We start from the raw sequence: 26,450 nt of genomic DNA on the forward strand, positions 1-26,450 counted from the left end.
CTGTAACCATTGATTTCCATCCAAGTTGTTTTGCATACCTAAGGAAAAATAAAACTGTCTGTTTTTTGTATTTTTACAGCTTTGATGTATTAGGTTGTTTATCGAAAACAATCATGAAAGCAGTTGAGTAGAGTTATTGGATACCATCCATTAAAGATGAAATTACAGGTAGGGTTTTTTGTTGCAGTTTTTTGGGTGATTTTGTTACCAGGTAAAACAAATTTATGAAACCACCTGTGTGCTGTGTACAGAAGTGGCTCATTAATACACTCACTAAAGACTATTTTTTTTAGACTTTATGTTGCTGTTTGGTCAGAACAAAAAGTTTGTAAACATTTTTTTATGTTTAGTATACCTTTTCTACTAGACACCCCTTAGCTTTTAAAGCAGGGGTGTCAAACTCGTGGGGTTCGCGGGCCACATTGCAGTTTGGGAATTATGCTGTGGGCCGCATGTGATTTTTAATCTGGTTGTATACACTTAAACAACCTTTTCGCTACGACGACCGCATTGCAGATCCTTATTTCACCAACGGCAGCCAATTATCTGCTGTTTTTGTTCAAAAATTACAAGAAAAAGGTTTATATCATATATATACCATCTATTGACGCCCAAAAAGCCCAGATTAATTTCCAACTTATTGTACAGATTAAGCTCCACAATGTGAAGACCCGCAGTTTTAACTCTATTATTATGTCATAATCTATATTTTGACGCTTTTTGTACCTGTTTTTCGCATTGTTTGCACACAATACGCCTACAAAAAGTCTGTCGCATATGGCTACTAGGCTGGTAATACTCTTTTCAGTAACACAAAATCTGTTTAGGGCAGTTTGAAAATCAAAAGTTTTGGCAAAGAAGTTTTAATTACATCACGTCTGCCAGTACATATATTTCAATGTGGCCGTACGGCCGCAGGTTGTACACCCTTGACTAAAACTTTAAGGAACGGTTCAATTACTATCGTTTCTATTCATAACATATGAATTTGTATGTGTAAATTAAGTTTCGGTAAACGTCAGTTTAAATAATAGCTTTCAACTTGAAAAGTAAGACAAATTTAGTGTAATTAGATAAAAGTCTGACAAAATACTACAATTGTTGTTGACTGTTCGTGGGCCGCATTGGAGGGCCTGTTTTAAAGGGTCTTCTGTAGAGTGATTTAGTAGGCTTACATATCTGTTGTATTTTGGAAATGCTGTAACTGATTTGGATAAAATTTAAGGGCATTTTTCACTGCTTGTTTCCTTAGTTGTAAATAATAATACTTTATGTTTAAGTTAGTGTGTGTGTGTGTGTTTTTGTGAAAATCATTACATTTTTTTGCAGATTAAAGAATCTGACATTAAGGAGCTAAAAATTATTGCAAATGGTGCAAGTGGTGATGTTTTTGTTGCACAACATAAAACCTTGGGCAAGGTTGCAGTAAAAAAAATATTACTTACTGGAACTGAAGAAAAAAAAGATGAAATTAGAAAAAAGTATGTAGCGATTAAAGTTGTGTACATATAAATTTAGAAAATGTATGATTGTGACCAGTGTTTTTTTAAGGTGTTTTGGGGGACCAAAACGGTCCCCCAAATTTCTCCAGCGGTTTCCCAAAATTTGGATATGGCTATTTTTTGGTATTTAAATGAAACACTTGCGGTCTCTTAAAACTACTAGCAGTCACCCAAACCAAACCTTTAAAACAACCTGATTGTGACAGCTTTAGTGTTAAAGTTATAAAATATTAGCATCACTTAATAGTTGAGCTGTAGTTTTTAATGAAGTCAATTTTTGTCAATAAGATTTCGAAAGGAGGTGAAAGTCTTGAAAAGTTTGCAGCACAGCAACATTGTAAAGATTTTCCAAACCCTTGATTTTCAAGATGGATCTATTGGCATTGTCACGCAATATGCCAGGGGTGGAAATTTAGAGGATTTTCTTCACCTCAAACCTAAAAGAACAATTGAATTATTAAAAAAATTGAAAATACTTCACCAAATAGCTGATGCATTACAGTACATGCATGAAAAAGATGAGCCTATTGTTCATGGTGATCTAAAACCACAAAATGTTTTGCTGACGTTAGATGGTTTGGTTAAGATTGCTGATTTTGGTGAAAGCAATGTTCTAAAATCAGCCAACTCTTTGTGCACAACATTGGATCACCCTTCATCCGGACACACAGTTCCCTATGCTGCACCTGAATTTTTGAAGGATAGCACTATTGAACGGTCTACAATGGAGGATGTTTATGGGTAAAAATAAGTAGCTGTTGATATTTTAAGGTTTTATCGACACATCTTGATTATAGTCGATTTGTTGTACTGTTACATCTTATTATGGGAAGGGGACACATATTGATTTTACTGAAAAAAAATTTTTTTTTTGTTTTCTTTTTTTTTCTTCCCAAAGTTTGTCCGACTCGTTTGTCCATCAAATGTTAGATGGATTTTGATGAAACTTACACAGATGGTAGATGTAGTTATGTAGATGTGCATCCCACTTTGTTTGTGTTGATTACCCCAGTATTTACCCCGCCAGCCACCTTTTACCCCAAAGTTTGCCCGACTCGTTTTGCCTTTAAATGTTTAATGGATTTAGATTAAACTTACACAGATGGTAGATATAGTTATGTAGATGTGCATTCCACTTTGTTTGTGTTGATAAGCCCACTATTTACCCCGCTAGCCCCCTAAAATGTTTTTTTTTCACCGAAAGTTTGTCCGACTCGTTTTTCCATCAAATGTTAGATGGATTTGGATGAAACTTACACAGATGGTAGATATAGTTATGTAGATGTGCATCCCACTTTGTTTGTGTTGATTACCCTAGTATTTACCCCGCCAGCCACCTTTTACCCCAAAGTTTGCCCGACTCGTTTTGCCTTTAAATGTTTAATGGATTTGGATTAAACTTACACAGATGGTAGATATAGTTATGTAGATGTGCATTCCACTTTGTTTGTGTTGATAAGCCCACTATTTACCCCGCTAGCCCCCTAAAATGTTTTTTTTTCACCGAAAGTTTGTCTGACTCGTTTTTCCATCAAATGTTTGATGGATTTGGCTGAAATTTGCACAGATGGTAGATATAGTCATGTAGATGTGCATCCCACTTTTTTTGTGTTGATAACCCTAGTACTTACCCCGCTAGCCCCCTAAAAAAAATTTTTACCCCCCAAAGTTTGTCTGACTCGTTTTGCCATCAAATGTTTAATGGATTTGGATGAAACTTACACATATGGTAGATATAGTTATGTATAGGGATGTGCCAAAATTGCAAATGTTCTGTTTGGTCGAGCACCGAGCATCTCACTTTAATGCTCGGTGCTCAGCCGAGCACGCTCGGTGCATTATGACGTCACAAAAAATCCCCTTTCTACGTTTTAGCTCTACAAGGTCTCTTACGTCACCGGCGGTGTTTTATTAAGCTGTACATGCCCTTTAAGTACACGTTTTTCCACTATCTAATACATTTAAAAAATCATTCGTTTTTGTTCATAGACACCCTTTAGAACGCTAGTTACATATGTTAGCAGGGCATGAATATGCAAATTTAACGCTCGGCTCAGTTTGTGCAACTGCTCGGCCGAGCACCGAGCAGCAAAAACAGCGATGCTCGGTACCGAGTACTCGGGTTCTGGCTCGGCTCGGCCCATCCCTAGTTATGTAGATGTGCTTCCCACTTTGTTTGTGTTGATAACCCCAGTTATTACCCTGTTAACCCCTTAAAATGGGTGAGTTTTTGAACAGTGTCGGAATGGGCTGAAATTTTGCAGTACTATTGATTGAATTATTGTGATTGCATAGTATTATTATTTATCTTACAACACCTTTCTCATGGTCATCTCTTGAAATGCATTATTTTCAACTTTGCATGTGTGGGGATCCATGAGTTTCTGCCTGCAGAATGAACTAAGGTTATAAAAGACGATGGATAATGTGGGACCCAATATAAAACAAGCAGAGTAAATATATGAATGTTTTAAAATAGGTTATAGTGTATGTGCAATGACAAAATGTGCTAAGCCACCCTTCTAGTATTGTAAAATAAAAAGTCAATTTTAAAGGAAGACTACAATTATTTATGTTGTGTTGTAATTGAAATAAAAAAGTGCTAATGTAAATGAAGTATTGTTGGGTACAGGTTTTCAATGCTTGCATATGAAGTTGTTACACAAGTGGTTGTCTATGCCGGTGCCCATCTAAATCAATTGAAGAATTACATTCTTTTTGATGGAAGGCCTCACGAGTCAGAATTAACAAACCTAATAAGCAACAGCAAAAACAGCACCGAAGCCAGAGTGTACAAACAACTGATAGAAATAATCAAAAAGTGTTGGAATGGTGAACCAAATGCTCGGCCAAAAATGTCTACCGGTATTCATAACTTAAACCTATTGTAAACTATATTGGGGGCATATATTGTTCTTGTAAAAGTCAGAAATGCAGACCCGATTGTGAAAGGGCAATATGTGCTAATCCACCCTTCTAGTTTTAACCTCACTTTGATAGGTGATCTTGCCATTTTGCTGGTAGTTGTTCAGTTCTGTAAAGGTTTCAGCCATTAAAAAAGTATTGTTGGCTCAAGGATAAATAAACAGTTAAACAATCAGGAGATTTTATTATGGGTCCCCTTCCCTGAAGGGGACACATATTGATTTTACTCAAATTGTTTGTTTGTTTTTTCTTTTTTTTTCTTCTCCCCAAAGTTTGTCCGACTCGTTTTTCCATCAAATCCTTGATGGATTTGCATGAAATTTACACAGATGGTAGATGTAGTTATGTAGATGTGCATCCCACTTTGTTTTTGTTGATAACCCCAGTATTTACCCCGCTAGCCCCCTAAAATGGGTATTTTTTCCCCAAAGTTTGTCCGACTCGTTTTTCCATCAAATGTTTGATGGATTTGGCTGAAATTTACACAGATGGTAGATGTAGTTATGTAGATGTGCATCCCACTTTGTTTTTGTTGATAACCCTAGTATTTACCCCGCTAGCCCCCTAAAATGGGTGAGTTTTTCAACAGTGTCAGAATTGGCTAAAATTTGGATAGCTTGTAGAGTATGCCATTTATAGATGTCGATTGATGTGTTCAACCATGTAGCCCCATCATTTACCCCACAAGCCCCTAAAGTGTAAAACGTATTTGTATGTTACTGGGCACCACAAACGAAAGATTTCTGTTGCTCAATAGTGTTACAAGGGCAAGCAGTTGTATGTTACTCTTTTATGACTTTGTGGATTGCTTGGTGAACGTTAGTTAGGGGGTTGTTAACAGCCCTATGACATCTGAAACATTAACGGTTGTCGCTCAAAACACCTCTAGTGGTCGAAATTTTAAACATTGGCGGATTGGGCTGAAAGTTTGCAGTACTATTGATTGAGTCATTGAGATTTCATATTTTTTTAGTTTGTGTGTCTGACCCCATTAGTTATCCCACTAGTCCCCTACAATGGGTCAGTTTTTTAAACAGTGTCGGGATTGGATAAAATTTGGGTTAGTATGTGGACTATGCTAATGGAAGGTTTCAGTTGATGTGTTTTACCTTTAGCCCCAACATTTACTCAACTAGCCCCCTAAAATAAATGAACTTTTAAAAAACATTCTAATTATATGAAATTTTGCAAAGTTTATTAAACATACTCAAATGTTATGTTTTTACATAGTATTATTATTTAAGCCCAGTGCCGATCACTGCGTTTACCTTACAACACCAAACTTTCACATGGTTATCTCTTGAAATGCAGTATTTACAACTTTGCATGTGTGGGGACCCATGAGTTTCTGCCTGCAGAAACAACTAATGTTTTAAAAGACGGTGGCTAATATGGGACCCAATATAAAATAAGTGAAGGAATTATATTTATGTTTTAAAATAGATCATAGTGTATGTGCAAGGGCAATATGTGCTAAGCCACCCTTCTAGTTTAAGCAAGGTATTTGTTTAGTATTTAAAATTTTGCCAGTTACCTTCACAACCCATAATATGTGTACGCTATCAGTCAGATATAAGTCCCTACGATTAAGGCGGCAGAGCGGGAGTGCTCAGCTTGACGTCCGGACAGACGTTTTACGATACAGTCATTTGGGTGATTAGAAATCAGCAGTTTCATTGTGCAGCAATGCTGTGTCGTTTTATTGAGTTATCACGCGCATTTTCAGTTTTGGCGAAGGTGTTAGTCCATAGACATAATTTAAACTCGATAAACGTTTTATTTCAGGCAAAACGTCGTTGATCAACATAAATATGAAAAAATAAACTTGACTTTTTCGAACGCCGCGATAAATGGTCTTTAAATTCTCGTTGTCAGCTTGGCCGTCGCATAACCACGGGTCACTAAAGGTCACCTTGTAGGGATTACAACACAGTTGTAACGAAGAATTTTTTGTCATAATGTATCTTCTTTATTTTTGACAAATCAATTCAAGAATCAGTACTTAAGTCATGTATAAATTAGCCTAACTGGTATTGTTGAACACTAAGGACTGCATGCTGTTAAAAACAGTGTGAAAAGGTCATCAAACGGTCGTTTTTGCGAAACAAAGTTAAGTGAAAAACAAGTTGTTATGTATACCTTTGTAGCAAACAACTTTTTTTATATGGTGTCTAATATAACAGATAAGGCTTTCTAGGAAAATTTGTGTTTAAAAACTGAACTTGAACGACAATATCAAGGTCAAAGCAAGAGATTAAATTGAAAGTATTTTCCCCGTTCTTTTTTCACCCATTTTTTGTAATTATATGACAATAATGATGCAAATAGAATACGGACAAAAACTTTTAAAGTTAAGTTAATGCTTTGTGAAAAATTTGTCCTTAAGAATCTAAAAATGTCCGCAACATTTGTTTACCGTAAATCCACATAAACACGCGTGTGGGGACTAGGGATGTTCAAAGTAAAATAATTGGGTATTCTAGAATAATTGATGCGAATCTAGAATATCGAATCCAATTCTTATATTATTTTTGACTGAGCAATCAATAATCTTGACAACAACTAAAGTAGACCAGTTTAATACATTATAAAACATATTTTTCATTTATAATGTAAAAAAAGAACCAGCCAAAACAAAGAAAAACACTGGGAAAAAACTTTGCACAACTGCATTGAAACTAAATGACCCAAAATTCACTAAGCCAGAAAAATTAGCATAAGGTTAAAAATAACTTTTACAATTTTATTTGGTGATTATTATTGCCTTCAGTAGAAGTAACTATGTTGTAAGCATGCTGTGGTAATTTGATTTGTTGATAGACTGACGAGGACTGACGTAGACTCCCTAGTGTACTAATATATAACGTTTGTTAACCTAAAACAACTGCAAAAACAGGCACCCTAAAAAAGTTAAAACATTGGGTGATGTAAAGCAGGGACATTGGGCAATTTTAAAGTCCAATTAAATTACCAGCGATTTTACCACACAAATTGTGAACTTTGCAGCGTGCACTAACTGCATTCTTATGTTTGTATGCGGTTAAAAAATGATGCAAACGTCATATGTTATGGGATTCCATCACTGTTTTTGCGATATTAACAGACAATCCCATTCTTCCATTCGCTGCCTATCGCCATGACCGTTAAATTTTTGTTGTGTCAAAAAAAAAGTCTGAAACAATTAGATGCTGGTAAGACATTGCAAAAAGTCGCCGGTACGATGTTTAATGGCATAAGCATAATCACGTGATCAGATGCGGAACAAATGCACTAATCGTTAATTATGCCTCCAACGCACAACCGTCGTTGTGGCTGTGTTATAGCGACTTGGGACTTGGCGTTATAACGTTATATAGCGCTCACTGATTTGACGGCGACGATGCACTTGCCATCTTTGCAACTGGTACAATGACGGGGCGACCACTTAAAAGCGTAACACATGTGTTTACATTTTTGCCAGCGACGAGAGCACACATTTATATTGGTTCATATTACCCGATATAAACGGCAAAAATGGATTCGAATCTAACTGGATTCGAATCCCAAGATTCGATATTCTACTTTGAACATCCCTAGTGGGGACCCATTCGTTTTTGCCAATCATATATGTAGATAAAAAAACAATCATATATGTAGATAAAATTGTGTATAGTATAGTAAATTGGTAAATATCGTATAGAATATATAAAATGGAAGTATATCAGAAAGCCACTTTTCTAGTTATAAAAACTTAACTATATGTCATTGCATGATCATTTTTTGATCATTTTTTTACAGTAAAACATGACATTAGTCAGTTAATAGAGGAGCTTTTGATGAAACAACAGCAGAATGTGCCGAAAAGAAAAGGTAAAAATTGAAGACTATGTCTTAACAAATTAATTTCCATTGAGAACACAGATTGTGTTAACTTAACCCTTTTAAATGTATAACCCCTTAAATAGCATGTCTCAAAAAACTACTGTGCATTGAAAACATGTATCTACCACATATTTCTTATGTTGGACAGTTCTCACAAACACAAACACAACTAAAAATGATACAAAAAAGCCGCGTCCTTAACAATCGTTTGTACCTCTTATAGCATGATTATGTGAGAAAATATAATTGCTGTATGCCCTTTATAGCACCAAACCTTCTTACACAAAAAATGAAATAGGCCATATTCTAAAGTCAATGGAAATATGTACTATCCTTCTGTTGAAAAAATTTTCAACTTCAGTACAAAAAATGGAATTGCAGTAAAAGTTAGTCAAATGTTTTTGTTGCAGATGAAAATATCTGCAATTTCCTTCAGTCTCAATTGTCTTCAAATCCTGTAAGTGAAGATGCAAAATCAATGGTATGTTTTGTGTCATTGGTTTTGGTGGTGTTGGATTTGGCTAAACATTTTTTGTTGAAACTGATTTTTGAAAGATGAAGTTTTGGGTAATCATTTAAGGTTTAGCATTGTAAAGTTTTGTTTACTTAACTATAGATAGGCTGACGTTCTGACTCAATTATATTAATCTTTCATGTTGCAAAAAAATATTTATCAGAAACAAAATCTTTGCAAAAGTAGAGGATTCAGCCAAATAATAGGGGGCCCCTAAGGGGGGCTATCAAGATATGTCCCCCAAGAAATAGGGGGTCTATGGAATATTTCACCGAATCTTTGACCAAGACAATGTTAAATCTTAAAACATGTCTTTTCTGCTGAAAAATGCACCACACAGTCTTTCAAACTACACCACAACTAAAATTGCGATAATTATGGGTCCATCAAGGGAACACGTCTTGATTTCACCTTTTTTTATTTTTTTAAAGTTTGTCAATGCACTTTTGCCACAAAATCTTTGTTAGATTTGTAATAAAATTTTACAGAGGGTAGGGTGGTACAGATGGATATGAAACATATGACATAGGAACAGACATGGCAATTTCCCCTAAAAATTTTCTGGGGTCGCCATAAATTCAATTTATTGGTGTTCAAATTTATTACCAAAAAATGATACGTTTTTGTTCTAGTTCGCAACCTTTGCTCATGTTTTGCTGTACTGTTTGATAGCTCGTGTCACAATCCAATCATGCAATAATCTTTTCTAAACAAAAGTTATCCTACCCATTGTTATGTGATAGAGCCTGAATGACATACGGTGTCGAAAGTAATACAGCGTGTTCAGGTAAAATTGGATAAATTTACTGATTTCTGCAAACTGGTGAGCTTTACCGCGAATAGATTGGCCAAATTAAATGAAACATTAGTTTCGAAATATGAAAATAGTTTCAGCTTCGGCATTACTTCAAACAATTTCCTCCCTATCGAAAAAAAGGGGGTCGCATGTAAATGCTGATTTAATTATTTTAAATTGGGGTCGCTTTTGAAAAAGGTTCAAGACCACTGGTATAGACTGTTACCCCACCAATCCCAACTGAGTAAAACCATATGACGTCAGAAGTGTAAACAGTTGTTTCTCAAAACACCTCTGGTAGTCAAAATTGTAAACATTGTCCATCTGAGATAAAATTTTACAGGACTGTTCATTGGGTCATTGTGGTTTTATATTTATTGGTTTTGACACAAAACCACATGAGTTACCCCACAGGTTCACATTTTTACACAATGTCCAAATTGGATAAAATTTTGACAGTTTAGAAAACAAAGTTTTGTAGAGTCAGTTGTTATGTTTAACCCTGTAACCACACCACCCATCACTTTAACCCCTAAAATGGGTAAAATTAGTGTTTCAATTGGTTAAAATTTTAACAGCTTGTAATACACCATTTTTTGGTGTCAATTGTTAAGTTTTGCTCTGCAGCCCCACCATTTATCCACTAACCCCTAAAATGAATGATATTTGTAAACTTTTCCTAAATTGATGAAATTTAGACAGTTTGCAGAATATGCCACTTTTAGGTGTTGATTGTCAATTTGTAGGATGTTGATTGAAAAATGGCAAAATTTGTTTGACAATAGCTGAATGGATGAGATTTGGTTAGGTTAGTACTTCATGTCCCAGGAATATTAAGGGTCACCTTCCCTGAGGGAGACACATATTGTTTTGTTCACATTTTTCTGCTGTCTTACACTGGTTTGTAATACGGGTTTAGTCAAGAAAGAGTGCTTCCCATTAATATGTCAGGCAAAATGTTCCTAATCAATATAAAGGTTAAAACATGAACTTGGTATATCCGAAAGTTGCGACAATTGGTCAATAAATGGTTAAATAATTGTCAACTTGTTTGTATTGTAAACACAGTTAAGAATAATTTTTTGTCACAACATAGCTTTCTTACTTTTGACAAATAAGTTTGATCCACAATACTTGAGTCATGTATAAATTAAGCAAAGCACTAAGGACTGCATGTTATTGAAAATCTTGTCAAAATGTCAGTAAACAGTCGGTCAATGGTATTTCGTTTTGCCAAACAAAACCAACAAAGTAAAAGCTATCATTATCCAAACCAACAAATTTTAGTTAAAAAAAGTGTTATGTAGACTATACCTTTGTAGCAAATAGCTTCTTGAATTATAGTGTCCGTAATACAACTGTTTTCTAGGAAAATTTGTGTTTAAAAACTGATCTTTGACAGCAATATTGAAAGTTTTTTTTTCCATTTTTTTACTACTATTATAATAAAAAAGACAATAACAATGCAAAAAGAATATTGACAAATTTTGTTACAACTTTGCATGTGTGACGCCCATTAGTTTATACTTGCGAAAACAAACAGTTATGAAAACATTGGCTATCATTGGACCCATTATAAAATAAGTGTAGGAAATTTGTATATGTTTTAAAATAAGTCATAGTGTATGTGCACTAGCAATATGGGTTAGGCCAGTCGTTCTCAACCGCCGGTCCGCGGACTGGTGCCGGTCTGTTTCAACTTTTCTGCCGGTCCGCCAAATATTTTACAATGTTATGTCTTAATTGCAAAATGTCAGATGTTGAAGGCAGGGAAACCGTGTAGAAGTTAACGCGCTACTTCGCCTTACAGAAACATTAGAACCGCGTCTAATACGTATATGATATCAAACAGACAGCAGCACCATCTCATTAAATTGAATTTTTCGTACTGTTTTTGAATTGTATATTTTTGTCGTGATTTCATTTTGAGTTGACTTTTTAAAGTCCACCGGTCCGCAAAATTTGTTCTAAAAGTTTACCGGTCCGCAAACTTAAAAGGTTGAGAACCACTGGGTTAGGCAACTCTTTTAGTTTCACTTTTAATAACATCCATTTTTATCGTGTAGAATGGAGCAAGAAAGCGATCAGTTGTAGCAGACATACATCAAGTTGCAAGGTGATTTTCGATTAAAATGTACAAAACCCAAAGCATAATATCTCTAAAGTTACAGCATAGGAACAGACATGGCAATTTCAATACATCATTAGAAAAGCCTTTCTCTTTTTCTGACCAGCATGTTGCACCAAACTTTGTATGCCTGAAGTTGCGCAATATATGTAATATTTTTAACAAGGGAAAGGTTGCAGTTTGGGATTCATGATTCTGATACATTTCAACACTTTAATAAAAAATATGCAAAATCAACTATTTTCTTTCGAATGCATTTGAATTGTCATGGACCAACATAACAATATCTTTTTCAATAAAAAATAACCTGTTTCACCTTGCCAAAACTGAATAAACATCGTATTATTCATAAATACCAATATAATAAAAATCTTCATATATATACACAAAACTTTTTTTTTTCATTTTTTCACACATATACAGTCATACAGTATTTAAATGTAGGCAACTTGTATTTGACCCACGTTGGTAGTTCAAAATGCATATGATTAATATGAAACAGTAGTTCAAAATGTCTATTTCACACAATTGCCTAGAGCATTATTTGTCTAACAGTGCGAATATAAAACAAACGCAACAGCTATAACTTATATTTTGCAGGAAAAAAAAGTTTGTGACAGTGCAAGAAAGCTCTGTATCAAGTGATTTTAATGCAATAAAAATGGACAGTAACGAAAGTAAGAAGCATAGCTGTTTTGTTGTTATATTAATATTTGTGATTTGAATCAAATCTGTGGCTATATTTACTTTTTGTATTTTCATACTGATTTAAATATAATTTAAGATAGATATACTTATTATTACTTAAAGTAAAGGTCATGAAATGGTCTTACCAACTGCTTTAACAAGTTGCTTTTTTAAATATAGTTGTACTGCTATTGTTTGGTGCTTTTAACAAAATAGTGCTACTATGCAAAAGTTAAAGGGTATCCAACAAAATAAATCATTGGGCGTTTATTCAAATTATAAAACAAAACATTTTTGTTTTTTTGTTAATTTTGACACTTTGGATGTTGAAAGTATAACAGATATAAAATTGTTTAGACAGCAAATTATTTAAAAAACTAAATATCTGATACTCCAAAATCTATATTGCAGCAATTGCATTTATGCTAAAAATCTCGTTTTTAATTATTCAATCTGTTCTGAGTTTTTTTTAAATGTTTGTTTTATATATATATAAATATAAAATATATAAAAATTTATATAAAAATGCTTGAGAAATTAAACAAAGATTTAAACTACGTAATACTGTTGTGAATATGCAATGGGGATGTTGTGAATGTAACTCTTAATGCTTTATGTGCAGCCGAATCAAGTACTCTAGAAAGCATTGAGCAAACTGTTTAACCTTAAATGTTTCTTTAAATGTAATTATGGGTCCCCTTCCCTGAATTTTTAAAACGGCTGCACTGACTAAAGTACAGCATCTTGGAGTTTCATGCCTTGTTATTTGGTGCAATGTAAGGTTTTTTAAAGAATTTTGTATCTTTTTTTCGGATTCACCGATTTTTCACCCTTTAAACCCCGAAATAATCGGTTTTAGTTTTAGGCCAGGAATACAAGCCCTATGGTGCAGAAATATTTAAACATTTCAACAATTGTTTAAGCAGGCTATTCGTTTAGTATTTAAAATTTTGCCAGTTACCTTTACAACCCATAATATGTTTACGCTATCAGTCAGATATAAGTCCCAAGGGAGGAATTCACTGGTTTACGATTACGGCGGGAGAGCTCAGCTTGACGTCCGGACAGACGTGTTTTACGAGACAGTCGTTTGGGTGATTAGAAATCAGCTGTTTTTTTGTGTAGCAATGCTGTGTTGTTTTATTGAGTTATTACGCGCATTTTCAGTTTTGGTGAAGGTTTTACACATAAGACATAATTTAATCTCAATAAACGTACTTCGGTTTCGTTTATGTCGGGCAAAACGTCGTTGATCAACATAATATAAAAAAATAAACTTAACTTTTTCGTACGCCGCGATAAATGGTCTTTAAATTCTCGTTGTCAGCTTAGCCGTCACATAGCCACGGGTCACTAAAGGTCAACTTGTAGGCATTACAACACAGTTACGAATTTTTCATCATAACATATCTTCTTTATTTTTGACAAATCAATTCAAGAATCAGTACTTAAGTCATGTATAAATTAGGCTAAACAGTATTGTTGAACACTGAGGACTGCATGCTGTTAAAAACAGTGTAAAAAGGTCATTAAACGGTCGTTTTTGCGAAACAAAGTTAAGTGAAAAACAAGTTGTTATGTATACCTTTGTAGCAAATGACTTTTTTATATAGTGTCTAATATAACAGTTAAGGCTTTCTAGGAAAATTTGTGTTTAAAAACTGAACTTGAACGACAATATCAAGGTCAAAGCAAGAGATTAAATTGAAAGTATTTTTCCTGTTTTTTTTCACTGTTTTTTTGTAATTATATGACAATAATGATGCAATAAGAATATGGACAAAAACTTTTAAAGTTAAGTTAATGCTTTTATCTACAAAATCTAAAAATAACCGAAACATAGGTTTACCGTAAATCCTCATAAATGCGTGTGTGGGGACCCATTCGTTTTTGCTTGCAAAAACAATCATATATATAGATAAATTGTGTATAGTGTAGTAAGTTGGTAAATGTCGTATAGAACATATAAAATGGAAGTATATCAGAAAGCCACTTTTCTAGTTTTTGATTGCAAATGAATATTGGCAAATAACTATTTGTTATATTATAAAAATTTAAACTATAATTTATAGATACATATTATGGAATAAATATGTTCAAATTGCTGTCTTTTTAGATTTATCATCAGAGTAAACTGTTGCATTTTTTTTCAAAGGTTCTGGTGAAGACATTAGTTTAGAAATGAGAAAATACTTGCTACAAAAGTTGAACAAACAAGATCTTGGGATCAATAGGGTTCCTGACGGAAGTGGAGAAACATATGTTTGTCCAAAGCTGTACACCATTTCAAACTACTATGAAGGAGCTGATGTCAAAAATTTTGTATCACAAACATACCAACCATCCAGCCAGCAAAATCATGAAAATAAAATTTCAAACCCTGAAATTAAATTTAGTAATCTTCTTACTGAAGCAAAGGAGCATCGGTTTATAGCTCTTATTGGTCCCCCTGGATCTGGAAAGACTACATGCTCTATGCGCCTTGCAATGTCCCCTGGACTAATTTGCTTTTATTTCCAATTTAGAAAATTAGATTACCCAGATAAGATTACGTTGAAACAGTTTCTTATTGACAATCAACTTGTAGATTGGTCACGTGAAAAACTAACAGAAGCCTTCAAGTGGGTATTGTCAAATGAGAAAAGATGTGTGATTATCTTAGATGGGTATGATCAGGCTCCTCAAAAGATTAAAACTCCTCCAATGTATAACTGTGAAACTCCCATGTCTGTATCGCATTTGGTGGCTAGTTTGTGCTGTGGTGATTTTCTCAAATCTGCTACAGTAATAATAACATCACGACCATTTGCCATTAATTGTCTTCCTTATGATCTCAGACCTAAACTAGTGATTTTTATTCAAGACTTGCACCCTGAAGATATGAAGATTTTGTTTCACTCTTTCTCTCCTGCCAGCCCTTCCAGACAGACTGAAGTTTGGAAGGATCTTGAAACACACTCCCCACAGCTTCTCAGTCTCTGTCATAATGTTTTAATGCTAAAATTTATGGTAAAAGCTGCCTTCGGGGATCGTATAATGAAGTTCCAGGCAGTGCGCACAATGACTGACATGTTTATGAAGTTAGTACAGCAATTTAGCCGCTCACATCACACTGGGCATCGTGTGAATAAGGAATTATTACATCAAATAAGCTTATTGGCATACAACAAAACCAAAGATGAGTCAGTGGTCATTACTGGAGAAGACATAATCGAAATTAAGCTAGAAAAAAACCTTGTTCAAGATCTTATTATTACTATCTTGGGAGGTGCAGAGGAGACCCTATTTGAAGGAAATGAAATCTTGTTTTTTGTTCATCAAACTTGGCAGGAGTTTTTTGCTGCATACTACTGTTGCTACCATATGTCAATAGAAATGTTTAATGATGTGGTCGAGAATCTAGTTACCGAATCCAACTGGGCAATGGTTAAAAGATTTGTCTGTGGCCTTCTCCTTGGATCTGGCAAGTTCATCAGTTCAAGTAAGTAAAACAATTTAGTATTTTATGAATTAGTATGATTATTTGGTATGTTATGTACAGACATTTCTGACTTTGAACGTAAACGGAAGAAACTGGACCTGGAGATAAAGCGAAGCTTTGATAAGTGTGTTAGAGGTTTGTCTTAACAATGTTATGTTTACCAGTACAGTTCCTTAAATACCACAACTTTTACATTTCAGAAAAGGATTTTACACAGTTGCTGGATATTTTTGTCGTCTTGTTGGAGTGTGAGGCTAAATGGGTGAAAGTGTATTCAGAGTCATTTCCCAAACATGCTGATTTTCATGATCAAAAGATGGGAGCCAGTGCTTTTTATGCACTTTCAAGGATCCTAAAATTAACAAAAAATGAGCTACAATATTTGGGTTTACGAAACACCTATCCAACTCCATCCTCGTTGGAGAGCCTGTGTGTTTCGACAACAAAAATGAAGCAACAGGTATTATTCCATGTTTTGTGTACATGAAGATATCGAAAAGCAAAACATCTTCATTTATCTGTTTTTCGGATACTTTAACCTTACTACATATGGACTTCATAATTTTTGCAGTATGTTGTTATCAATGCTCAATGAAAAAAACTCTAAGTTTTTTACATTTATATGTAGTATTATATTACAGATCCGAGTCCTGGATTTGTCTTTCAACAAACTTACTGATGAACACATCCCTGTACTTGTAAAATTACTTCCATGCATTAAAGATAAATTGCTACTGCGAGGAGCCTTCACAAATCCTGAGTCTGGGCGCATGTGCCAACCAAATAGCTTGCAACAAATTGCTTTGTCCAACGCAAGGGACAAATACAACAAGGTAAATTTAGGAAACATCAGTTTGGTAAACACAGGCAGTATAGCATTGTCCCCTGTGTTTCCATTTCACATGCTTACCCGTTGAAAAAACAGACTCACAAAAATTTCACACCTGACAAAAACTTTATTTTTGATTCCATCTAATACCTAAAGACAAAATTCTGTTTTGACAAAATATGTTGAAATTATTTGATAATGTGCTTGCAGCAGTTTTCATGTTCGTGATGTAATTAAGTTGGATATTATTCAAGTCATTTCTCTAGTTTTTTCAAAAAACAACAACACAGTAGTAGCTTGTCTTATTGGAACAGTAATTACTAACAGACAATTGTCACATGTTTGTTTTTTTGTTTTAGAATATTATCACCTCATAATACTGTTTGTAATATTTATGATATGGTTGATTAATGAAGAAAGCAGTTAGAAAATATGAAACTCAATGTAATATAATCAGTAAGCAATATATCACAATTCCCCAAATATGCTTTGGTATATGTGTGTAATTTTAGGGAAAGTCGCTCCTATACTTAATGTTTGCATAATGCACTAACCAATATAAAAATGTAATAAATTGTTTTGCCAGAACCTGAAAATGGAGAAATGGACTGGAGCAGAATTTTAACACTGCCTTGTGCCTTCATGTTTTCCTACACACAGCACTAACTTGCATGCCAAGTTTTAAATTTTACCAAACTTGACACTGTACAAGATTGCTTGAGTATTAAGTGTTTTTATTGATGCTTCAATAGTTATGTTCTATATGTATATATAGAATTAATTAACTACAGTACCAATTATTTTTTTGTAAACAATTGTGTCTTTTTATAGTGGTTGATGTGTAGTGTTTTATGACATGTTTGTTAAACTTGTCAGTAACTTGTAGATGCCAAATAGCTTTGGAATATAATTATTTCAACATGTGTTCAATAAAAGTACTACGCATTTAACTCATGTGAATATCTTACTCTAAATATATACTTTTAATGGTCTAAATATCACAGCAATATTCTAAAAAAGTCTGCTTTTGATGTTTTGTGTTTGTAAATATGTTATTTGCTTTGACCATGCTGTGATTTTGCTAATTACTTCTACTTTTCACTTTTTTTCACTGTTTTGGATTGGTTTCCAAGAGTTTCTTTTTCTACTGTAAATTTTACAATATTTGTGAATTTGCTTGGCCTACTGGAATAGCAAGATGGGGTATCTGCAATTGAATTATGATGTATTCCAATTACACACCCCAACCCTAATATCCCGAACCGTCAACATTTTCAATAGTATGCTTGTTTTTCTCTAGAAACAATGTGTACATGACAAACCAAACTATTGATGTGTAGGCTATAAATATATTTACTTGCAAAGACTAGAAGATTAAAGGATTTGTATTAGTATTGACAGCAATAGGCCTACCTACTAACAATAGCAAATAAGATGCTGGACTTTCATTGCGTTTCATTGCCACGAAAGTCGCAAACACTGCATAAACCTATATACGCCAATGCAACATAAATGTTAACGGCAGGAGGTGGGAATAAGAGTTTATATAATTACATTATAATTCATTCTCAAATACCCGATTTTGGGTAGATAAACTCACATGCGTTAACATACTGGGTTTAGTATCACCTCCAACACTGTCCAATGTCAAAGAATTTCACAATTATTACAATAAATGGCGTGAGTTGCGAAAGTAGAATAGTAGCTAATGGCATATTTTAGAGGAGCCTATAGGTATCGCTCTGGGTTTTGAGAAAGGCAATTATTGAAAGTGCCAACTTCGCCCTAAATTGGGGTCACTGGTTCAAATTTTTTAAATAAGCTAATTTTCAATATTCGCAAACCCGAAAATAAGGATGGCACAATAGAATGTGGTTGTGAGATTTTCACAAAATGTAATCACACAAACATTTCAATTTGTGGGAAACCCCCAGTTACGAAAATAAAACTGCAGGTTAGTTCCCTTTTTCATTACCTGAGCAAAGCAAACTGTGCATTTATGACTGTTTTGTGACGTTTGTTGTGATGAACCAGCAGAAGCATGAAAATGAAGCCTAAAAAGACCTTGTTTCCTGGAGAATTTGGTAGTTTTTGCTTTCATTTTTATATGAAGGACACTTTTGAAAACAATGTTTATACTTCCAAGGGCAACTTTTAAAAATCAGCTGTTTAATTTGTTTCTTGGCATTATTGCTGTGTTTGTGCAATGGACAAATTCAAAAATATATAAGCCGCAACATTTTAAACAGCTATACCTGCACATTACCGAGCAGTTTCATGTATTGTTGGTATGTTGTTACAAATTATATTGAATCATTTTGTAATGTTTGGTTGTATTCACTCTTTTACCCTTATTTTTTTTTTGATTTCTGTAAACTAGTTTTTGTGTTTCCTAAAAATCGGTAATACAACCCTTAAACAATGTTTGTACTTAACGTTAAAAATTAAACTGTATGTTAAAAAAGCTTCGTTCAAGGGTAAATCCTTCACCTCCTATTTGTCCCAAATCATTAGGTTTATTCGCTATATCACTTGACCACTGCTCTCAACTTTCCTTTGTTTTTGCTCTGGACATGGTTTTTTATCAGACAAAAAGCGTCTGTTGCCCTGTTCTCTTTGTCGATAGTAACACTCACCTGTAGTGGTTTCCACAGCAAACTTTTGGCAGCGTAGTTTACTGGGTGTTGATTTTAGTTTTTTAGTTGCATGAGCTATTTTACAGTTTTTCATCAATTTTTGTAGTTACAATATGTTTATATCTCAAAGTCTTAATGACGAATGACCGCATGTTTTTCATGAACTTAAATTAATGCAACCTCTAAAGCAGTGGTTTTCATTCTTATGCCTATTGTGGTGGTACCTGACTACATGTTATATCACTGTGTGCCCTGTTGTAAAGAGTAGAACAAGAGATTGGCCTATTATTTTTGACTAGGACAGCATATTTCTAAAACCATCAAGGTTAGCAATTCCAAAAGAATGTCCAAGACAGAAGTTTTTCTCCAAACCAGGGCTGAGCATTTGGGTCAGCAAAATTACATTTGTATAATTAATGCAGAGGGTTGGTTAACTTAGGTTAAACATTACTTTAAAGTGGAGAAAATTTCTGATGCTGCAAAAATTTTGAGGTGGTTTGTAATAAGTTTAAAGGTACATTATGTAGCATGGAAATAATCATGCAGGTATTGCACCCTGTACAGGTTACTGCATGTTTGTGAATAAATTGTGTGCAAGCCATACCATTTTTCAAATCTCAAGCAAAAGAACCTAAAACTGCTTTAAAAAAAGGACTAAATACACATATTGTTAGTAAAGTTTTTCATGTTAGCAAACTTACTATGTTTCAGTTCCTCTTGTGAAGACTTCAAATAAAACAGATCCCATAAGTTATTGCCAAGCAACCTTGAACAAATGTCTTGAGTCATTCGATCTTCTTGACAAAAATGTGTCTCTTTGTACTGTATCCGGTTTATCAAAATACAAGAAGGAAATGTATTTTGAGGTACTCTTTAGACATCTCTCCAGCTATGTTGATGAAGAAAATGTAAGTTGTAACTGTCTCTGGATAATATTAAAATATATTTTTGGTATAACTGTTTTCTACATTACTTAGGCTTGGATGCTGGATGAGAAGGTGGAAATACAGATGGTTTCTGACAAAATTAATGCTTGCATGTATGATGGAACATGTGGCCTTGCTATTTGGAGTGAACCTTTTAAAATTCAACATTATCAATATGGAGAGGTGTTTTGTTTGTACAACTTAACGTTTCATAACTGAAGTTTCGTGACAGGAAAACTTTACTTTTAGTTGCTCAACCCAGTGATTATCTTTCTAGCTCGAATTCATGTAAAAATACATTTATGCTCTTGCTAGAGACTATACTCCCATAGTGTGATTGAAATGGTTCACAATCGAAAATCCATCAGAAACAGAGATTTTAGGTTTGGCCTGATTCAGCAAAAATTATTTCACCATATGGCAGAATATGCGGTTTTGGCTTAAACCTGATGATGCGGGTTTGGTGCAACACTGGAACATATAAATCAAAAATAAGAAAGCCACCTTTCTAGTTTTATTGAAAGTTTAAAATTAATCTTGGTACTTGGCAAACAAAATATATCTGAGATTACTGCACATGGTGCAAAATTAAATGAAATATTCTTTAACCTGTCGTGTTTAAATCAAAATATTTTTATGTTGAATTTATGGGTCTCTTTACTTAGATTGTTTTTCTGTCGGGCAGTTTGATATAAGGGTGCACCTAGCGATATAAAAGTAATGTTAAGTGCACCAAGTGATGATGTGTATTTTAGATGCACCAATTAAAATGTGCAATAATGTAGTTTTTATGGGAATGTGGCGAAAACCGTAAAAGAAACCCTTTAAATTGTTTTAGGTTTATATTTTTCTCCTGATAACAAATAGTGAAGTGGAGCACAATGTTCTGCAGTCATCTGTTACCTTGTTTGAGTTTTGTTCTCTCATTAGTTCCGTTCATATATTGTTGCATTTAGAGAATTCAGATTCAGAGATTGAATATTTTAAGGTAAGTTTATCATGGTGCCAAAATCTTTATGGACTGCAAAAATATAGTATTATGTTTTTGAATTTCATCTGAAACTAACAGCAACTGTCTCATTGTGTTGCAGAAAGTGACATATTACACTAAAAGCCAAACTCAAGAAGTCAAAGGCACCCTGTTTGAGGTAATATTCTGCTCAATACATGGTTTATGTTTTTTTATGTATGTTTGTTACGTATTTTACGCAGGCACTTCTTCTAGTGCCATATGATTTGGCAGATAATCAGCTTTATGGTTTGGAAGGGGGAAGACATTACATTCGGTCTTCCAATATTAAATCTCACAAACATGATTCAAGTATTTTACAGTTTTATCATACCTGTTGCTGTTTTACCCTTCCAAGGGGCATTGACAAGCTTCAAACAAAACTGGGAAAAAAACACAAACAGTTTCTTCAAGGTATATAGCTATCCAGAAACATCCAAAATAATATTTTTTACAAAGTTATAAACTAGACATCAAAGTTAATACTATGTCATACATATTATTTTCAGATTTTTCAAGGGCTTTTCTTGAAGCATTTTCGGAAATGGCAGAATTTTTATTTCAAAAGCGCTTGTTCATGAAAACAAAACTAGGCCTGCCATATACTGGTAGTGATATTGTTGACTGCATTAATAACTTTGATGTGCAGATCAGTGAGTTATCTGCACTAAAAAAAGGTAAAAATGTTTTGCTTCTTGCAACTACAAACTGAAAAGTACCTCCATTGGTAAGATGTTTTACAACTATGTTTTCAATTTCTTTTTATAATTCTTTTCTTTGAAAATACACTGATAGTAACCACAATATTTCGATCAGACATTTTTGTCAACAGGATGTCAGGAGTCCACCACTATTGTACCGTACCTTCCATATTTTGAAGCTGTGACAGTAAGTATTGGAAATGTTAGGATCAAATTGGAATAATTGCCCTGTGAAAACATTGTGCATTTTAGGGAAGGTATGAGTTTATCAATGAAATGTCTTCAATTGTTGGACCTGCAGGTGCCACATTAAAAGTTGGAGGTTGTACTGTTGAGTTTCCCAAAAATGCTTTATTAAAGGAGACAAGAATAACATTAACTTCCTACTATGGAAAACATGGAAATAATGTGAGTTTCCTATTTAACCTTGATTACACAAATAAAGAAGTTGTTTTTAGAGGAACATTACTCCTTTGTTGAAATGTGAACCACATGGATTAAATTTCCATAAGCCAGTGAAGGTCACCTTGCCCACATGCTGCCATACATCAGATGCAAATAAACCTGTGCAAGTTTGGGTAAGAATGTTTTGCTAAAAGTTAAACACTTGATCAGACATAACATACATTTTACTTAATGGCAAGTAATAAAATCCAGAAACATTTTCCCCAAACTGACACCTTTTAGCTAATCTCTCTCTGTGTGTGAATATCAGTCATCTGCATTAAACCTCAAAATGCAGAATGCAAATAAATGTTTTCTCCTTTATTTGAATCAAAACCCAATGACTCAATTCTTTCACTCTATTACTTTGAACTAAAGAATTGTTTTCTCTTTTGCTGTACATGTGTACCAAGCCATATATATTTAATTTTATTATGCTTGTACATTTTAGATTGAAACTAGTGTTGATGGTTTAAATTGGGTTAAGTGGAAACCTTGTGATTTAGGAAATGAGAAAAATGAATTTGTTTTTGAAAGCACACATTTTTCATTGTAAGTAAATTAGCACTATAGTTTTGCACGATTTTCAGTTTCTGAATTCAATGTATTCATTAGTTTAAGATGCATTATGGAAAACATCAAGTTATGGCTGAAAATATCAAAAATGAAGAGGATCAGTTTTGTAAAAAAGCATAACAATGTCTGGCAATGTACTATTGAAGACAACAGATTTGACCAGAGTGATAAACATATGCATATGGATTCACTGAAATTAAGGTTTTTAAATAGGTATAAGGGCTGACTCTAACTCTCAGAATCATTGCAACTTCAAGAAATTCTTAGAATGTGACCATTCCAGTGTAAAAGTCAAACCAACAGGGTAAAAATCAAACTATTAACAAAATAAAATAAAAAACTAAAAAAATAGCCCAAACACAACTAAACTAAAATCAGAATGGTAACATGACCTGACTTTTGGAGTTGAAATCATATTAAAGATTCCAACTATAACTCAATCTAAAACCCATTTTACAACTCCAACTCTGCAATGCTGGTTCATCAGTTACCTCCATTCTCCTTTTTTTAATGACAATTTTTTTAAACAAGGGTTCCACTAATTTACTCAATTATCCCGTGTTTAAAGACATATGTTGTTTCAAACAACTATTTCAGTTACAACCACTCATCAGTCGATGTAGAAATGTCAAGCAACAGTGTCCAGTTCATTCCTCCAACACGCAACATCTTGGATGCTTTTGATCTGCCCATAGTTACTTCCTATTTTGTTGTGAAAGAAAAGGAAAACAGTACTAGCATATTGGGTGATGTGGAACTGCATGAGGTTGACTTTAAAGTTCTTTCGAATGATGAAATTATAAAAAACAACAACTTTTTTGTGGACTTTGAAACATTGCAAGGTATCAACTTAATACATAATTAAGAACATTGCGTTTATGTGCATGTATTGATATAAAATGTGTGTTTATGTAAACTTTATTTTACAAACTAGAAAAAGGGTAAACTAAACATAAGCCTGAAATATATGTTATTGCCTAATTTGTGAAAGCTGTGACAAAATACTCTTTACCCAGCACTACAACCCCGATCTAAAGTGGGAACACTGGTATCATAAAAACCTTTGTTTTTAAAACAATACATAGTACGATATAATTTTCTTTTAAATTGGGGTGGCTTTAAAAAAAGGTTGAAGACCACTGTTTTGACAAACCATAAGTGTGTTTTCATCCTTATTGAATGGGGATGTACTTTAAAATCAAAATAACAATTAGTCTTGAATTTGGTTAGCACTTGATGACTTTTACCAAGTGTGCTTACAAATTCCAAATGAACTCTGGGAGCGGTTTGTTCGTCTTAAGTTGCATGTTTCTGAAATTCACATTCGGGAAGCAAAAGCTAAACATGGGAATGATGTGAAAAAGAAAAGATGCCAAATGTTAAAAGCATGGAGAAAATTGCCAGGTGAGACTGCTATTGGAAAACAAACTATTAACACAAGCTGAAAATATTACACTATTTAAGTCAATAGAAGTTATTATTGGATTTAACCACAAGTTGTTGCAAACGTGATTGTTTTAGATGTTACATTATTAACTTTGGTTCGAATTTAAGTGATCCTAGTTTTTTTTTAACTTAATTAGTTCGTTATTAATTTTGTAATAACTTTGTATGTGTTCATTGCGTCTGCTGAAAACTTATTTTTAGACTGAAAATTTATCGAAATAACGAAGGGCAATAACTAAAACAAGTCTTTATATTTCCATTTTTTACTATGCATAAAATTATGGGACTTGTTTGCAGCCACAAGCTTATCTGCGTTAAAAGTTCTTGCAGAGGGATTTCATATTGAGCAAGGTAAGTTGTTGCTGCCTGAAGCTAGTTTCCAAAACATAGTAGAATCACTTTGTACATGGCTAAGGATAATAATGTATGAAGCTACCACTTTACTATTTAAAATGTTACTCGTACTGGAGTAAATGTTTGTTACCATGCATATATAACTATTATTATGTTGACAGATTTGCCTTCTCAGCAAACAGAAGCCAAATCTGACATCCTGACTTATAATATAAGCTGTAAGCAATTTCAAGAGTAACAAATAATTATATAGAACTTGATATCGTTCAACTTACTGTGATTTTTGAAATGATGTAATTACTGGTCAAATGTTGTGTTTTGTATTTTGTTACTATTTGTTTGTACAGTATGTGTTGTTAAAATATTAGTACCCTTTAGGAAAGCAGACACATATTGATTGTACTCTATTTTATTGTGTATTTTTTCTCTTTTTTTCTTTCCAAAGTTTGTCCAACTTGTTTTGCCATGGAATGTGTGATGGATTTGGATGAAACTTACATAGATGGTATATATAGTTATGTAGGTGTGTCATCTGCTTCATTTGTCTTGATAACCCTAACATTTACCCAGCTAGTCCCCTTAAATTGGTTAGTTTTTTAAACAGTCTTTGAATGCATGCAATTTGGTTAGCTTGTACAATATGCCAATTATAGTTAGCTTGTTGTGTTTAACTCTGTAGCCCCAATATTTACCCCACTACCCCCATAAAATGGGTGATTTTTCTACATAATTATGGGCCCCTTCCCTAAAGGGTTATTTCACTCAGTTATTTTTTCTTTTTTCCGCAGAAGTTTGTCCATGCACTTTTGGTATGTAATCTTTGGTGGATTTGGATGAAACTTTCCCAGATGGTATATATAGTTATGCAGATGTGCCATCTGTTTGAGTTGATACCCCAGTACAGAGTTGCAAGCGGGCCCAAAATCTGAGCCCGAACCCGGCCCGAACCCGAAAGTATAAGCCCGAAGCCCGGCCCGAACCCGAAACGTTTTTGAGAAGCCCGTTTAGGCCCGAAATTTTGATCAACAGGCCTATCCACGAAAGCCTCGCAACAAAGGATGAGAAAGAAAAAAGAGAAAGACAACAAACACAATGAACAATAGTAGACAATGGCGTAAACAATATTTTTTAGAGTAGGGTGGGCATTAGGTCAAATCCAGAGACTTGTTACTTAGCTGAGTGATTTTATTTAAAAAAATGGCGGACACGGAACGTAAAGTCAGGCCCGTTTTAAGCCCGTTTTCTCACAAATACCTAAGCCCGAACCTGGCCCGAACCCGGCCCGAACCCGAACCCGGCCCGAAAAGCCCGGCCCGACTTGCAACTCTGCCCCAGTATTTACCCTGCTAGCACCCAAAATGCAAAAACGTTTTTGTATGTTGCTGCATACCACAAATGAACGATTTCTGTGGTGTAATAGTACAATAAAGGCAACAAAACATTTAGTACTTGTGTTTGTGCATTATTTAGTAAACGCCAACAGAGTGGTGTTAACAGCCCTATGACGTCAGAAGCATTAACGAATGTTGCTAATTACCCCTCAAATGCTCAGAATTTTAAACATTGGCCAATTTGGATAAAATCTTACATGACTGTTGATTGGGCCATTGGGGTTTCATATTTTATACTTTCGGG

General features: G+C 34.1%; 2 protein-coding genes across 4 annotated transcripts; both read left to right on the forward strand.

The window, feature by feature from the left end:
- The first annotated feature begins 83 nt into the window (after positions 1-83).
- On the forward strand, positions 84-11,718 carry LOC145202715 (putative serine/threonine-protein kinase DDB_G0271682). Its single transcript, XM_080075755.1, has 7 exons — positions 84-168; positions 1,330-1,481; positions 1,791-2,243; positions 4,135-4,367; positions 8,205-8,276; positions 8,699-8,769; positions 11,665-11,718. The coding sequence occupies exons 1-7, from the start codon at positions 157-159 to the stop codon at positions 11,716-11,718; spliced, it is 1,047 nt and encodes a 348-aa protein (XP_079931881.1). The 5' UTR covers positions 84-156.
- Positions 11,719-13,161: 1,443 nt separating this feature from the next.
- On the forward strand, positions 13,162-25,611 carry LOC145202714 (uncharacterized). Of its 3 annotated transcripts, XM_080075753.1 has the most exons (16): positions 17,352-18,807; positions 20,071-20,267; positions 20,337-20,468; positions 21,124-21,273; positions 21,377-21,433; positions 21,498-21,708; positions 21,804-21,971; positions 22,127-22,182; positions 22,248-22,403; positions 22,454-22,573; positions 22,891-22,991; positions 23,055-23,216; positions 23,613-23,857; positions 24,246-24,419; positions 24,759-24,812; positions 24,977-25,611. In XM_080075753.1, exons 1-16 carry the CDS (start codon positions 18,765-18,767, stop codon positions 25,051-25,053), a joined length of 2,103 nt encoding a protein of 700 aa, XP_079931879.1. In that variant the 5' UTR covers positions 17,352-18,764; the 3' UTR covers positions 25,054-25,611. The 3 variants fall into 3 exon arrangements, 2 of the variants coding, with proteins under 2 accessions (XP_079931879.1, XP_079931880.1); XM_080075754.1 differs by lacking the exon at positions 23,055-23,216; XR_013853325.1 differs by lacking the exons at positions 20,337-20,468; positions 21,124-21,273; positions 21,377-21,433; ... (9 more) ...; positions 24,759-24,812; positions 24,977-25,611 and adding exons at positions 13,162-13,507; positions 14,569-15,894; positions 15,955-16,029; positions 16,095-16,354; positions 16,536-16,727 and having other exon boundaries at positions 17,310-18,807; positions 20,071-20,135.
- Positions 25,612-26,450: the final 839 nt, after the last annotated feature.

The sequence above is a fragment of the Phallusia mammillata genome, chromosome 7, assembly GCF_965637545.1.
Source record: "Phallusia mammillata chromosome 7, kaPhaMamm4.hap1.1, whole genome shotgun sequence".
Taxonomy (NCBI): domain Eukaryota; kingdom Metazoa; phylum Chordata; class Ascidiacea; order Phlebobranchia; family Ascidiidae; genus Phallusia; species Phallusia mammillata.